General features: G+C 39.0%; 1 protein-coding gene across 14 annotated transcripts in view; it reads left to right on the forward strand.

Moving 5' to 3' along the window:
* Positions 1–15,071, forward strand: part of RIC8B (RIC8 guanine nucleotide exchange factor B) — a 126,545-nt gene that overhangs the window by 759 nt on the left and 110,715 nt on the right. For all 14 annotated transcript variants that reach the window (XR_011380256.1, XR_011380257.1, XR_007919773.2 and 11 more), the window contains exon 2: positions 8,691–8,738. Coding sequence is in view for 4 of the 14 variants with exons in the window: in XM_017342125.3 (XP_017197614.1) it covers positions 8,691–8,738 (48 nt within the window). In the remaining 10 variants the exon portion in view is untranslated. The remainder of the gene's footprint in view (positions 1–8,690; positions 8,739–15,071) is intronic.

Consider the following 15,071-nt stretch of genomic DNA (forward strand, 5'->3'; position numbering starts at 1 on the left):
TAATAACACCTCTTATTTGTATCGCATTAACAGCTTCCCTATCCATTATCTCATTTAATCTTGACAGCAATCCTGTGAGGTATTATTTGGGTTTTGCAATTGAGACTACTTGAGTTAAGTAACTTGCCCAAGGTCATACTTGGAAGTCAGGATTCCCACCCAGGCCTTCAAACTTGTTCTTTCCACTTTACAACCCTGTGGTGAAATGGTGCCTTGTAAACCCCAGTCCCGTCTCTCAATCTCTCTCCAAGAACCGTTAGTTCTCCCTCGCTTCTCCTTCCAGGAATTTTACATACTCACTTCAATAGGTAGCGTCACCACACCTTTATTCCCTTTCGAGCACTACTTTATAGGAATGACTGACTGCTCCCCTCCGTGGAAACACACCCAACACCAAGTCACAACGTCCATGTAACATCTTTGTCCCTTCCCTTTGCCTCCATTCATAATTCCCCCTCCAGGGTTTGCACCGTGCCCCCCCCCCCCCCCGCCCCGTGCTTTCATACATTGGGGTGGGTATTGAGCTCCCAGCGTGCCACTTCTTCCATGGATGGGAAAGACCCGCAGATAAGACACAGTCCTGATTTACGAAGAGCCTTCATTCCCATTTGATCGCAGCAGCCCTGTGGGGGGTGGTGGTGTTATTCCCCATTTTACAAATGCGAAAATTTAGGATGATAATGCCGTTCACACAGCCACTGGGAGCTGGAGCTGAGATTTGAGTCTAGGTTGTCTGACTCCGAGTCCAGTGCTCTTTCTACAGTACTACGCTGCTTTCTTTGGAAGCTGCATGGATCTCTTCTGTTCATTTCTTAGTTCCCTCACTCTCTGATATGCTTTACTGTTGAGCGTATTGGCCTAATTTTGGAGAAACTCAATGCATAAGTCTACATGTTGTGAAGATTAGATTCTTAACATTTGACTTATTGCCGGCTTCCAGAAGATATGAAGCAGCTACAAACTGATTTTTTAAATAGAAGTACAACAGAGAACTTGCCCACTGGGTTGAATCAGCTGATGTTTATTTAGCACTTACTACATGCCAGATACCCTGCAATAAATAGAAGCTTTCTTCTTAAAGGAGGGAGGTCCAGAAACCTCCAGTTGGATCTTAGCACCTCCTTCAATATTTCTTTCCCTTCCTGGCTAAACTAAGTGGACTCCAGATTTGCTTCCTTCAGTTTATCTCCTTTTCTTGGTAGCCCTCTGGGTTGGTTTCCACTTACCACCTCTGGCTGAGTGCTATCAGAACGTAAGTCCTTGACATCTCAGCTCCCCTTTTCGTATTGGGAATGTTTTCAAAGTTATTGTGGATGATGCGTATTGTTTAAGGTGGCATCCTGAAGTGCTGTGGAGGATTCCCAAACGCTTGTACTTTTTCCAGCTAAGCCTGAGAATGTCCTGACTTGATGTGAACCAGGTGAGGTAGCAGCTCTTTGGGAAGATTATAGTAGGACCAGGATAGTATACAGTGCAGAGGAAATAGCTGAGCTTCTTGTTGTGGTGAGGTTTTGCCTCTCAAGGGTAAAGAATTTGGGGGCAGGTGAATGGGAAGGGAAGTATGATCGCAGGGGTCAAGCAATAAGAACGGAGAGGTGGAATTAAACTGCTCAGCTCTACGGTACATGGAGTCTGAAATCTTGAAAAAGTAGCTGGGTACCGTGTATTTCAGTTATGTTGTCTGAAAAAATGGGTTTGAGAAAATGATGGCTTGATTGCTTGAGAGAAAAGGGAGGTTCTTCATGCGACCTTATTTCTCTAATAAAGCTAGTCTTTTTTTTTTTTCTTTTTTTTTAAAGACAGGGAGAAAGAGAGAGAGAATCTTTGATCTGCTAGTTCACCTCCCAAATGGCCACAATAGCCAGGGCTGGGCCAGGCAGAAGCCAGGAGCCTAGAACTCCACCCAGGTCTCCCACATGGGTGGCAGGGGCCCATGTGATAGCACTTAGCACTTGGGCCATCTGCTGCTGCCTTAACAGGCACATTTACAGAGAGCTGGATTGGAAGTGGAGAAGCTGGGACTTGAACAGGTGCTTATATGGGATGCTGATGTTGCAGGCAGCTGCTTAACTCGTGAACCACAACGCGAGCCCTAAGGCAGTGTATTTTTTTCCCTAAGTTTATTTTTATTTATTTTAAAGGCAGAGAGGAAGAGGGAAGGAGAGGAGAGAGAGAGAGAGAGAGAGACCTTGCATCTGTTGGTTCTCCCTTCAGATGCTCACAACAGCTGGGGCTGGGCCAGTTCAAAGCCAGAAGAGTCCTCCACATGGGAGGCAGGGATCTGCTGCCTCTGAAGGTGCATTAACAGGAAGCTGGATTGGCAGGGAAGGGGGGAGGGGCTTCATCCCAGGCACTTGGATATGGGATGCAAGTGTCCCAAGCAGTGGTTTAACCTGCTGTACCACAGGCCTATCTCCTAAAGCCGGATCTTAAAAGGAGGCAGTCAAGTATAGTGCAAAGAAGTTGGGATTAACCTCAGATTGTTAGCTCATGACTATAGATATTTTAGGCCTCTGAGTCTGTTGCCATAGATGTAAAATCATGATAGTCCATTCTCTTAAAGTGTTGAAAAGATTAAAATAAATGAAATGTAACGCCAAACATTAGGGACAGTGCACTCACTAAATTAGAATGATCAAGGTACTGAAGAGGTCATGTGGCCAGAGCTTAGACCCTGGAACCCAGACCCCTGGGATTCTGAATTCTCAACTCTATGTGGTGGAGGACAAGTTGCTTACCTTTGCTGTGGCCTAGTTTTCTTGTATGTAAAAGGGTATAAAAATAACCTATATCATAGGTTGTCAAGATTGAGTTACATGGGTGAAGCCCTTAGAACAGTACCTGCTGCTGAGGAAGCATCCCATACTGTTAGCTTTTGACCAAAAAGGCAGAAATTAAATATATGGCACTAAAACGTTGATGTGTCACAATAAGAAAATTGAGAATATATTTCATTATTTCTCTCTGACCGTTGCACTTTCTGATGGGTAGCAGAATACCTTGTACCATGTTTAGAGCAACAGTTACTTATCTGGTTCCTGGAAACAACATTTGATTTCTACTCTGTTACAAAGACTCATTTCCAAGACTTCTTGCTTAATTCACTGATCATTGTTATGCAGGGGTGAGGAACCTTATTTCTGCCAAGGGCCATATGGATATTTATAACACAATTGTGGACCGTACAAAATTATCAACTTAAAAATTAGCCTACTATGGATTTATTGAATTTCGAATCCTGTCTGTGGTTGCCTTGGCAGGGCCAGACCAAATGGTTTTGGGATCTTCTACGGCCCGTGGGCCAGATGTTTTCCACCCCTGTGAGAAAGAAGGAAGATATTTATATTCCATGAAGAACAAAGTTTGTCTAGTTGTCAGGGCCATAATGCAAGTTGAGCAGCATAGGAAAGTTTTTGTTTTTGTTTTTTTTCTAAATAGAAGGAATGGTTGTTACTGGTTCTATGTACTGTGTGTTATTGAAGAACTACCATGTGTCATCAATATAATCTTCTAGATATTAAAATTTATGAGAGAGACTGAAGTAGTCTCTTTTTTAGGTGGAGGGAGATAGGAAATTGAGGTTCGGAAAGACAAGACACAGTAGCTGTATAAAGTCTCAAGGGCGCATAACTAGGAAGTAGATCTAGTTTTGAGATTCTGCTATGCAGGACTCTTGCGCAGCTGCGTTGCCTTTACCCTGTTGATTCTGTGTTTTTGAGCACAAAGTTTTTTCCAGGAGCAGTACACTACTTCCTTTTTAACTGTGGGGTCCTAATCACCTCTGCTTAGGTTACAGAATGAGCTATTAGTTTTGAGAAGTATTTGTTGTTCCAGTCTAGACCACCCAAGCTCATATTCTTTCAGGGCCAGTTCTGAGAACAGATTTTGTAGAGTTTGATTGCTATCATTTTTATGATTATTAACAACAGTGATCAAGGGCCCTAGGTGCTCAGTAGTATCATGATTCTGTCAATCATGGGTTGTTTAGACTAGAAGGAACCCCAATGATTATTGGACCCAACCCTCTCATTTGGTAGGAGAAGAAACTGAGGGCTAGAGTCGTCAACTATGGTAACCAAAGAGGTGGCTTGCCTGGCCATGGAGACCACCTGAGAGTGTGTGACTACCCTATAACAAATGCGAATAGAATTTGAAAGTAAGTCAAGTTTATGGCCAAATGAAGGGTAAAAGTTACTTAAGATGCAAGTGGGTAGTTGTCCCAGAGTAGTCTTCATAGGAGAGGAAAAATCTCACTGATAGCTGAAGTCTTCATTTATGTGCTGCAGGAGCCTATTCGATGGAGGTCTACTACTGGTCAGTGCTAGAAATATACCTCTGTGCTTGAGTAGGGTATAAATATGCTGGACTATGTAAGAGGACTTTCTGCTTTCTACTTGTGAGTGAGCTCTCTGGGCATTTGCAGAGGAGCATGTTTAGCGGGCTGTTCCTTTGTTATACCTTCTTCTTTGCAGATTGGGTTATATAATGTTACTTGATTTTAGTGCTAGAAATAATATTTTTTCATGAAATAACATAACACCCAGTATCCCAAATAGATTAATTCTCTTGTATTGAGGAAGTTTAAGTGTTTGTTTAGAAATTTGCAACTCCTAGTTGTGTTTGTTATTAGGTCATTATTTGATAAGACACCACATCATAGGCCATGTACTACTAATAATAGTAGCCATTTATTGAACAACTACTATGGGCATAGTGCCATATATGATGATAAGGAAAATAAGACAGTATAATTGAATAACTTGACCAAGGTTGCACTTTTAGTAAGTGGCAAGACTGGGCTCAAACTCAAGGTTGTCTGACACTTGCACTTTTTAGAGCTCATTCAAAGAGGATAAAACTGGGGCTGATGCTGTGGCATAGTGGGTAAAGTTGCCACCAGCAGTGCCAGCATCCCTTATGGGCACCAGTTCAAGTCCCAGCTGCTCCATTTCCAATCCAGCTCTCTACTATGGCCTAGGAAAGCATTAGAAGATGGCCCAAGTCCCTGGCCCCCTGCACCTGTGTGGGGGACCTGGGAGAAGCTCCTGGCTCCTGGCTTCGGATTGGTACAGCTCTGGCCATTGTGGCCATTTGGGGAGTGAACCAGTGGATGGAAGACCTCTCCCTCTTTGCTTCTCTCTCTGTGTAACTCTGACTTTTAAATAAATAAATAAATCTTTATAAAAAAAAGAGGATAAAACCTTCCTGGGGAGTCTTCATAATGAGTCTGGTGTGTTACAGAGCTGTTCTGTCTTGCTTGGTTTCCAAACTTAACAATGGTTTTGCTTTTTAATTTATTTTTGACTTGTTGCTCCTGTTCCTCTGGAAGTTAAATGTATAAAGAAGGTGAGGTGGTTGGCTGTTGACTAACTGTTCCAGAGAGGCATTTACAACCAGAACTGTTAGTTCCCTCCCCACTCTGCTTTCAGCATTAGAAAGGGGGGTGGGGTGGAGAATAGGGTTAGAAGTACTGAGTAAGTAAGGTGTGATCTAAATTGGATAAAAGAAGCTAGCCTTTTTGAAGCCAGCATATATTGGATCCAAGTAGTCTTACAGGATTGAGCTTCTGAATAGATCGACACATTCAGAATTCAATTAATAATAAGTACCTCACATACCAGTTTATTTACTGATTAAAATTAAGCCCTAATACTAAGAGAGGGCTTTTGGAAGCATGTTTTTTAATATTATGGTTTATGACAGGATCAGCCTTGGACTTGAAAAGCAAAATTGGTACTGGTACTGTCCTAAATATTCTAAATCACTATAAGAGGTTAAGTCTACATTGGAACTATTAAATAGTTTCGTAACTTAATGGCTATCTTTTTGAAAAGACAGTTTATTTTTCTGTCCTCACTGCAGTGCCAAAATAAGGTTAGGAAAATTATTATATTAACAACTAGGATAATTCACTGAATTAATTTTATACATGGTGGCACAAAATAATCATTCTTTAATGATTTATTTAATTTATTTTCATTTGCATTGAACTGAGCTGCAGTCTACAACTTTAATGCCTGGTGCTTCTTTATTTTTAACGCCAATTTTTATTAAAACTCAGGTAAATACATTCCCAAGTATAGCCTCAGACTGACAACCCTTCCTTCCTTCTTTCCTCCCTCCCTCCCTCCCTTCCTTCCTCTTCTTCTTCTTCTTTGCTCATTCATTCATTTTTTTTAAAGTGGTACGTAAGCTCCTAGGCCTGTCTGCCTCTTTCTTTTCTTTTCTTTTCTTTTCTTTTCTTTTCTTTTCTTTTCTTTTCTTTTCTTTTTTTAAGATTTATTTATTTGAAAGAGTTACACAGAGAGAAAAGGAGAGGCAGAGAGAGAGAAAAAGGTCTTCTATCCACTGGTTCATTTCCCAGATGACCACAATGGCCAGAGCTTCACCAATCTGAAGCCAGGAGCCAGGAGCCTCCTCTGGGTCTCCCACATGGGTGCATGGGCCCAAGGACTTGGGCCATCTTCTGCTGCTTTTCTAGGCCATAACAGAGAGCTGCATCGGAAGTGGAGCAGCCAGGACTTGAACTGGTGTCCATATGGGATGCTGGCACTGTAGGTGGCAGCTTAACCCGCTGCGCCACAGTGCTGGCACCTCATTCATTTTTATACTTTTATTTTTTAAATTTCTACTTTTATTATAATATACCAACAATGAGTCATTTTTAAAAATTGCCATATAATAGTCTGTTAGGTTGATGATATAGTATGTTCAGTAGAATATTGTTACACTCAATATTTCATCATTCCCTTATTGGACATTCAGGATGCTTTAACACTGATAGATATACTTACATATACAATTTTCTCTCCTTCTATATCATTTTGTTAGGATTAATTCGTAGGAGTGAGAGTTCAGGATCAGAGTATGATTATCTTTATGGCTTCTAATATTTGTTGCCAAATCACTTTGCCTTTTAAAGTTTGTGTCAGTGTATACTGCCATTAGCAGTATCATGCCTGGATTATTGATGCTCCTTCTTCACATGACTTTATGTCCTCAGTCTTATTCTCTTTTGATCTGACCTGTGAGCTTCTACCCAAAATATTCTTCCAGAGTGCTTTTAAATGTTCCTCATAGTCTTTCCCTGGTTGTCACCTGTCAGTTCAGGTATAAATTTCTGAATTTGTGCCCTTCCCACCTGACTTCATTTGAATCTTTTGCATCTTATTGAGGTAGCCTGCCTTGGATTTCCTTAAATGGCCCGCATCTCTTACCTCTAAATCTTCTCTGACCATTTCTTATATTCAGAAGTGCTCTTGACAACATTTCTCCAACTCATTTAATTTAAAAAATTGCTGCTTCTTGGGTGCACATTGTGGACAGACAGCTGGTTAAACCAGTGCTTGGGACAACCACATCCCATGTCAGAATGCCAGTTTGAGTCCTGGTTACTCTGCTTCCAGTCTAGCTTCCTGCTAATGCATCCTTGATGGCAGCAGATGTTGGTATATGAACTTGGGCCCCTGCCACCCATGTGGGAGACCTGGGCTCCTGGCTTCAGCCTGGCCCATCTCCAGCTGTTGCAGGCATTTGGGGAGTAAACTTGTAGCTGGAACATTTTCTTTTTCTTATTCTCACTCTTATTCTGTCACTCTGCCTTTCAAGTAGATGAAAGTAATTAAATAAACATTTTCTTTTAATGCTGCTTCTACAAAGCTGTCAATACAGAACTACCTGCAATGATGATATCTTTAGTACCTAATGTACTTAACTTCTGGTGAGTTGCCAATAAATATTTGTCGGTGTGGTCAGTGAGAGAAATACAAAAGAAAAATAGAAAGGTGTTCAGTGCAGAGTTTATTTTTTAAAGGAAGATGTAAGATGCATAAGAGTATTTGTTTCTCCTGACTAAAACTTGAGAGGAGAGTAAGGAATTCTGTGCTCTGTTTTTTGAATACCACCTCTCTTTCTGTGACAGTGGTCAAGCCAGTTTATTCTCGCTTGTCTTCTCTGTCAGCCACAGAGTGAAAAATAGTGTTGCTAATACTTTGAGGAGCTCTACGATACTCATTCCTTCCAGTTATTTTTTCTTCACTATCATTGGCATCCTCATCATGATAACTGTGATTTAAGCACTCATTTTCAGAAAATTGCTTTTCTAAAATACTGAACTGTCAGGTCCTGTCCATGTCTACAGTTCTCCAGTGATTTCTTGTTACATTTGAAAAAGAAAGTATAAATGCCATATGAACATTGGAAGGCCCTTCCAAATTCTGTCCTGTCTACTTTTCCATTTTTATGTTCCTCCCCTTCCCCATCCCCTAATGTGTGTCCTCTGTTCATTCTCACAGAACTGCTTATTTCATGCGTATATCATACAGTCTCACATATCTGAGCCTTTGTTTTTGTTCCTAGAATACTTTCCATTTGCCTCCTGGCAAACTCCTCTTCATCCTCAAGGTCCAGCTCAAATGGTCTATACACGATGCAAAAAAAGCATTCCAGATTTTCTTGGGCAGCAGATGGTCTGGTTCTGTGTATTCTTTCGTATATAGTTCTGCTGTAATCCTTTCATACTACTTAATATTTACTTACATGCCTATCTTTTACATATCCCTTTAATCAGAATATCAGCATATGAAAAGGCAACATCTTTATATAGTCATCATATTGTATTTTTAAACATAGCCAAAATTTGAAACCTGTGTATATAAAATGACATTATTTTCCTTTTTTCCCCCTCTCAGCATAGGGCTACTTTCAAATTCGAAACAACAGATGAAGAGAAAAGAAAGGTAAGCCTTTATGTTTGTGTGTGTGTGTGTGTGTGTGTGTTTCATTTATGGACTTTCCAAGTGGTGGACTTGTTCTCATATGTTGTTGGCTAGTTTGCTTTTTTAGGAACTTTGAGAAGAAAGATAGATTCTGTGTTTCCTGTGGGTCATACACAACTCCCTCCTTGCACCATCCCTACAGGACCTTTAGATTTGCATAAATAAGAAAGTGGAAAGAATTCACAGGGGACTCTCCCCCCCATATCTTCTCACTCCCAGAGATTGACTTTGGTGTTCAGATTGCCCCAAATGCCTTGCTGATTAAACCTTGGCCAAAGGAGGCTGTTTTGGGAAAGGAGCTGTCTGTGCTAGCAATTATTTATGTTCTCACTTGTCTAGGTCATGGCTCTATGGGCACTAAATAAAATGAGGTCAAGAGACTCACCAGTAGAGGAGTTCTTACTGGAGAGGTTACATCTGAGAAATGACCATTTAATGTTAAGTTTGCCTGTTGGGGGTTGCTGTGAATATAATAGTCAGTTGATTAAAGCCTGATGCTAATGAGAATAAACTTCTTAGTTTTGCTGGGCTCCATGCATCTCTCCCTGGCCTCACAGATGCCAGCACCAGATAATAGTTTGACTGAATCAATGTGAATCCATCACTGCTGCTAGAAAAATAGCCTAAATTCAGTACTTTGCCTATAGTGGATTGATAACACCTTGAACTCATCCCTCTGTCCGCCTCCTCCCCCACCCCCATCTAATCTCTGTTGTCCTGCTCATCTCACTTCCTAAGATTTCTTCAGTCCTTTCTCCCTTGCTCTGCCCTAACTCAAGCTCCATCTGATTACTCCATCAGTTTCCTAATTGTTCGTACATTTCCTAGTTATGTGTCCTTCCAGTCAGTTGGCCATAAATTTAAACAGCAATCTGGCCATGTCATTCCCACCCTTAAAACCCTTCAGGGACTCTTCTTGGATACAGAATAAACTTCTGGCTTCTTAGTGTAACATACTAGGTGCTTGGTGATCTGATGTCTGCCTGCCTTTGTAGTCTGTTTCTTCTCTCTCCCATGTATTTTAGTCCAGCAATATAAAATGTTTCCAGTTAGGCACACATGCACATCCCTTCTGTTTCTTCCAGTCTACCTTTGTATATTTTGTTTTCTAACCAGAATGCCCTCGCCCTCTTGTACCTTCTCCTTTTCTCCTGGTTAACTCCGGCTCATTTCAGGAGCACCTCCTTCAGCAGGCCTCCTCTGGCACTCCAGTTAGTTTGAAGTTATGCTCTCCAGTTTTCCCATAATATTCCATTTAAATCTCTACCACTAAAGCATACACATTTTTTTCACAATTACATGTGTCTTTTGATGTTAGATCTTGAGAAAACTTGACAACAGGTACCGTTCTTTATGTCCTTGACATCTAGAATGCCCAGCACATAATAAGCACTCAAAAACTTTGTTGAATGAGTGACCATGGAGTATAAACTTTGGAGACTGAAAACTTAATCCCACCTTTCTTTTGGATTTAGACGAGAATACCTTTTAGAATTGGGATTCTCAATCTGGGATTTGCTCTTTGGGCAGCTTTTGCAAGATAGACCTTCTCAGACCCAGCTACTTACATACTGTATCAGGAGTTGGGGGATGGGGCTCCAGGCAGGTGTATTTTTATGCTTAGTTTTCAGGAGATACTTACATTTTTTTGGAGTGCAAAATAGTACAATCCCTCTGGAGATTTGTCAAAATTACAGATGCATTTTAATTCTGGCAAAGCTGTGTCACTTTTAGAGATGTATTCCATGAATAGATTGAATACAAGTGAACAAAGTTATTCATTGAAGTATTGTATATAATAGCAAAAGATTGGAAATGACCAAGTATCCAACTATTAGGGAATACTTGATAAAACTGTGACATATTTACATGATGGAATGCTGTGATATTGTAAAATAGGAACAGAAAATGCCATTATATGCTAATGGGAAAGGAAGTTAAGTGAAAAATGGAAAGGAAGCATTTAAAAAGAATGTATCATTTATGACAAACTTGTGATAGATAGAAGGGTTAGGAAGGCAGCTGCTATATGTATATCTTCATTTGAAGAAATTATCCTGTATCTATAGATTGATGGTGCCTTCGAAATCTGACTTGACTGCTTTGGCTGGTCAAAATAAATATAGTAAGGTAGAGATACCCTCACCCCGTGTAAATTTCAGGTAAGGGGTAGAAATTTCCCACAGTTGTTAATAAAGGATGTTGTTTATTTCCTGTAGGGTGTTAGAAAAACCTAACATTTTTAAAGTACAGTCCTCTCTCCGTTTTCAGAAGGGATGACTCCCCTTGTTGATACCCAAATCTCTGATGCTCAAGCCCTTGTATCACATGGCATAGTATTTGTTTATAACCACACATCCTCCCTTACATAAGGGTACTTCAAAAAGTTCATGGAAAATGGAATTAAAAGATAAGATTATTTCAGTGCAAAAAATTTGAAATACATGTATTTTTTTTTAATAAAAAAAATTTATTTATTTATTGAGAAGTAGAGCTACAGACAGAGAGAGGGAGAGACAGAGAGTAAGGTTTTCCAACCACTGGTTCACTCCCCAAATGGCCACAATGGCTGAAGCTGGGCCAATCCAAAGCCAGGAGCCAGGAGCTTCTTCCGGGTCTCCCACACGGGTACAGGGGCCCAGGGACTTGGGCAATAGTGGAGTGCTGACTCAGAAGGGGAGCAGCCTGGACTAGAACAAACATCCATATGGGATGCTGGCACCGCAGGCAGAGGCTTAACCCACTATGCCACAGTGCCAGCCCCATAGTTTTTCATAATATGCATATTCCAAAAACCTTTTGAAGATACCTCATACTTTAAACCATCTCTAGAGTACTTAAGGTAACTAGTACTTATTTGGAAATAATGACAAAAAGTCTATACATGTTGAAGTTCAATTGCAGTTTTTTTCCAAATATTTTCAGTCTGCAGTTGGTTGACTCTGCAGATACAAAGATTTTCCTGTATTGACTTTTAGATTTCTGGAGACAGTAACTACTATGGTAGTACTCATTCTCATAGTGTATAGATATCTGTTTCCTGGGAGGTCTGTTATAAACAAATGTCATTAGGGACCTGGCTAGGTAATAATCTTCCTTAATGGAAAAATGTTGGCAAACAAATCTATTTTGGTCTCTAAGGGTTAAAACCATTAGAGATTCTTTCATGCCTAAAGCTCTTTTTAGATATTGACATCAAAACTATTGAAGTTCTCAGTGTAGAAACATGTAGAAGAATAGGTATTTCTCCACATTAAGCCTAATATAAAAATAAAAGGAACTCAGATTACTGCACAATTTGTTTTTCTGCATTAGTTCTCTTTTTCTCTTTCCTAAGTGTGTCTCTGGAGCCTTCTTCCAGCTGCTACTTGGTGACAGCAGCACTCCTTTCCATAAACTATGTACTGTCACTGAAGAACACAACTTTGTTATATAAAAAGCCTGTGACAATTTAGAAGTCTAAAGAAACAGTGGCCTCCAAAAAATAAAACTGATTATACTAAACTTTTAAAAAGATGGTTATAATTTAATGATCCTCAGTCCTGATTCAACATACATGTTGTGCTTTGCATTTTTACGGAGACTTATTTTGTGCCAGTAGTGCTAGCACATCACCATTCCTGTTTTACAGTAGGAAACTTGAGGCTTACATGAATGACAACTTTCCAACTCTCATCGCTAGAAAGTAGTGGAGCCTGATGCAGAAAATAGATTGTTATATGCAACTCTTTCAGTACTCACTGCTCCATAGTTCCATCTTAAAAGGGTACTTCAGAAGTTTCATGGAAAATATTGGTGTGTGGACTTAAGAAATTTTGCATCAAAATAAACTTATCTTTTAATTCCAGTTTCCACTAACTTTGAAGTACACTTGTATTATCATTTTAGATGTATTTCAGCAGATTTGAAATTATGATCTAATGCCTTGTTTTATCTCTCAAGATCCCATTTAGACAATTAGACTTAAATTGCCAAGATAGCAACGAAATTACCAACTACGCATGCTTAAATTTTTTAGAGAGGTAAAGTCAAATGTGACTACTCATGTTTGTGCATATAATGCAAATAATTACAGGTGCATTGGATCATTGCATATTTGTATATAAGCATTTGCATTACGTTCTCCTCTTAAAATGGTAGTCTGTGATTATTTGCCAGCACATAAACAAATATATCATGCAAATACGTAGGAGAGGAGGGGTGAATGTGATGAGTAATCTGAAAATTCACATCTTGAGGAAATGAAAGCCCTGATGTTGGTTTTAAAAACAAAACTGACCTCAAAATAAATAAAGAATACTAATTTGCAATAAGTGTTGGAAAAGACATGTCATAAAACAAGTAAAAGAATTGCAGCTATTTCACTGTAATGTAAAAACACAACTTTATTAAATGTGAAAAAAGTTTAGTTGTTTGTGGTAAATCTTTGCGTACATAGTAATTTTCCTCAAAGGAGTAAAATTAAAAATAGTCAGGTTTCAAGCATGTTTTGTTGTCTTCAAACTCATGCTGGTACAGCCCTTGTTTCTGTGAAAGTGTGGGTAATTGCCAAGATTGAGATTGTGAACTCTCTGAGGACAAGAACTCTGGCTTGTATTTTGGACCCTATCACTGCTTATGGCATGAAATCAGACCATGCAGTAAATAGTTGATGAGTGAAGGGAAATTAGAGATTTAATGGAACCTAGAATTCTTATGACTTGAACATATCATAATGTTCGCTGAAAAAGCAGGATACAAAAGCACACAACCATGTAAGACCAGTAAAAACTCTATACAATGAAACATGACTACAAGGAAATTCACTAAATGCTGTGGATAATATTTCTGTTTTCTGTATTTTAAACTTTTATATTATAGATTATAATATTAGACTGTAATTATATAGCATGTTATAATAGTGTGGAGGCATAAGCAAAGACTAGTACTTTCATTTTTTAATTATGTATTTTCTCTAAAATTGAATATTGATTACCTAATATACTTCTTTGGGGGATCATAAAAATATTATTAAATTTGGAGCTACTTTCCAGGCCAGTTTATGGAGTGAAATAAATGTGTGAGTGTATGAATACAAAAATTTGTTTTTCTATTTAAACATTTTATCTTTCCACCTTTTTCCCTGGACTCAGATATACTTCACATATTGAATATCTCTATAATTCACAAATATTTTTCAGCAATTCCTGTGTGCCAGACCCTATGTTAGTCCCAGGTTCATAAGTTGGCTGTTTGCCTGTGGTGTTTGGCTTGGCACTCTCTGAGTTACAGAAGCATGCTGAAGATTGCCTTTGTGGACTATAGAAACTGAATGGATGATTATTTATATTAAATCCCCTGAAGGAAAATGTGTCAACATAGAACCTTTAATCCTAGATGATGAGGCTGTGCTTAGAAAATAGCTTGAGACACAGATGCTTATTCTGAAAGCCCTTTATACTTATTTTGGTCATTTGAAATGGTGAAACTCTAGTTTTTATTAAAACAAAATGAACTTTGTATGTCTTGCAAATCTGATTCAAAATTTACTTGATGTCTTCACCTGAGGGCATATTTTGATACACACTGCAAGGACAGTTCTCACTTTGAAACCAAAAGCTTTAAAGGAAAATTTCAATATCTTGATCTCTTTAAAACATACACATATAATACCAAATACATTGATACCTTTTAACTTTTTAAAGATTCTCTCCAGCTGGAATCTGGCACAATATTTGAATTAAAAGTACTGAATTGTATCATAGGGCAAGATGAATCCTCACAGTCATTAAAATAAAACAATTTAAAATATCATTCCAAACTTTGCTTTTCATTTTAGTTGTTTTACCAAAACATTAAAGGCCTCAGTTTGAAAGGGTGGAACAGCTCTTCTGACTTAGGTCAGCCCTTGGTGTGGCCTCCATGCATGATCTTTGGATCATTGTTTTAGGATTTCTGTCTTGCATGAGGAAAACAGTATCTTTGATTTTTACCTAAGTTTCATATGCAGTTTTTCATATAAAAATTTCTGAAGAGATTTCATCCTTGACAGTGTGTGGAATGCTATACACCTGCTGCCCAGTGAAGCTGTTGAAAATTATTTTTTTGAGCCACCATTTAAGGTCTCTTGTAATAATCCCAAGAGAATATAGTCAATTTAAAATAAAAATAGTTATTTAAGAACGTTTCCTAACACTTGGTAAGAAAAGTGAAAATGTGTAGTATTTGAGCTGACATCTGCTTACTCCCTGTACTCTCTCAGCTGAATGGAATGGAAAGTCTCCTCCAAACTTTTAGCTAAAAACAGTGTTCCCT

This window comes from Oryctolagus cuniculus, chromosome 11, assembly GCF_964237555.1.
Source record: "Oryctolagus cuniculus chromosome 11, mOryCun1.1, whole genome shotgun sequence".
Taxonomy (NCBI): Eukaryota; Metazoa; Chordata; class Mammalia; order Lagomorpha; family Leporidae; genus Oryctolagus; species Oryctolagus cuniculus.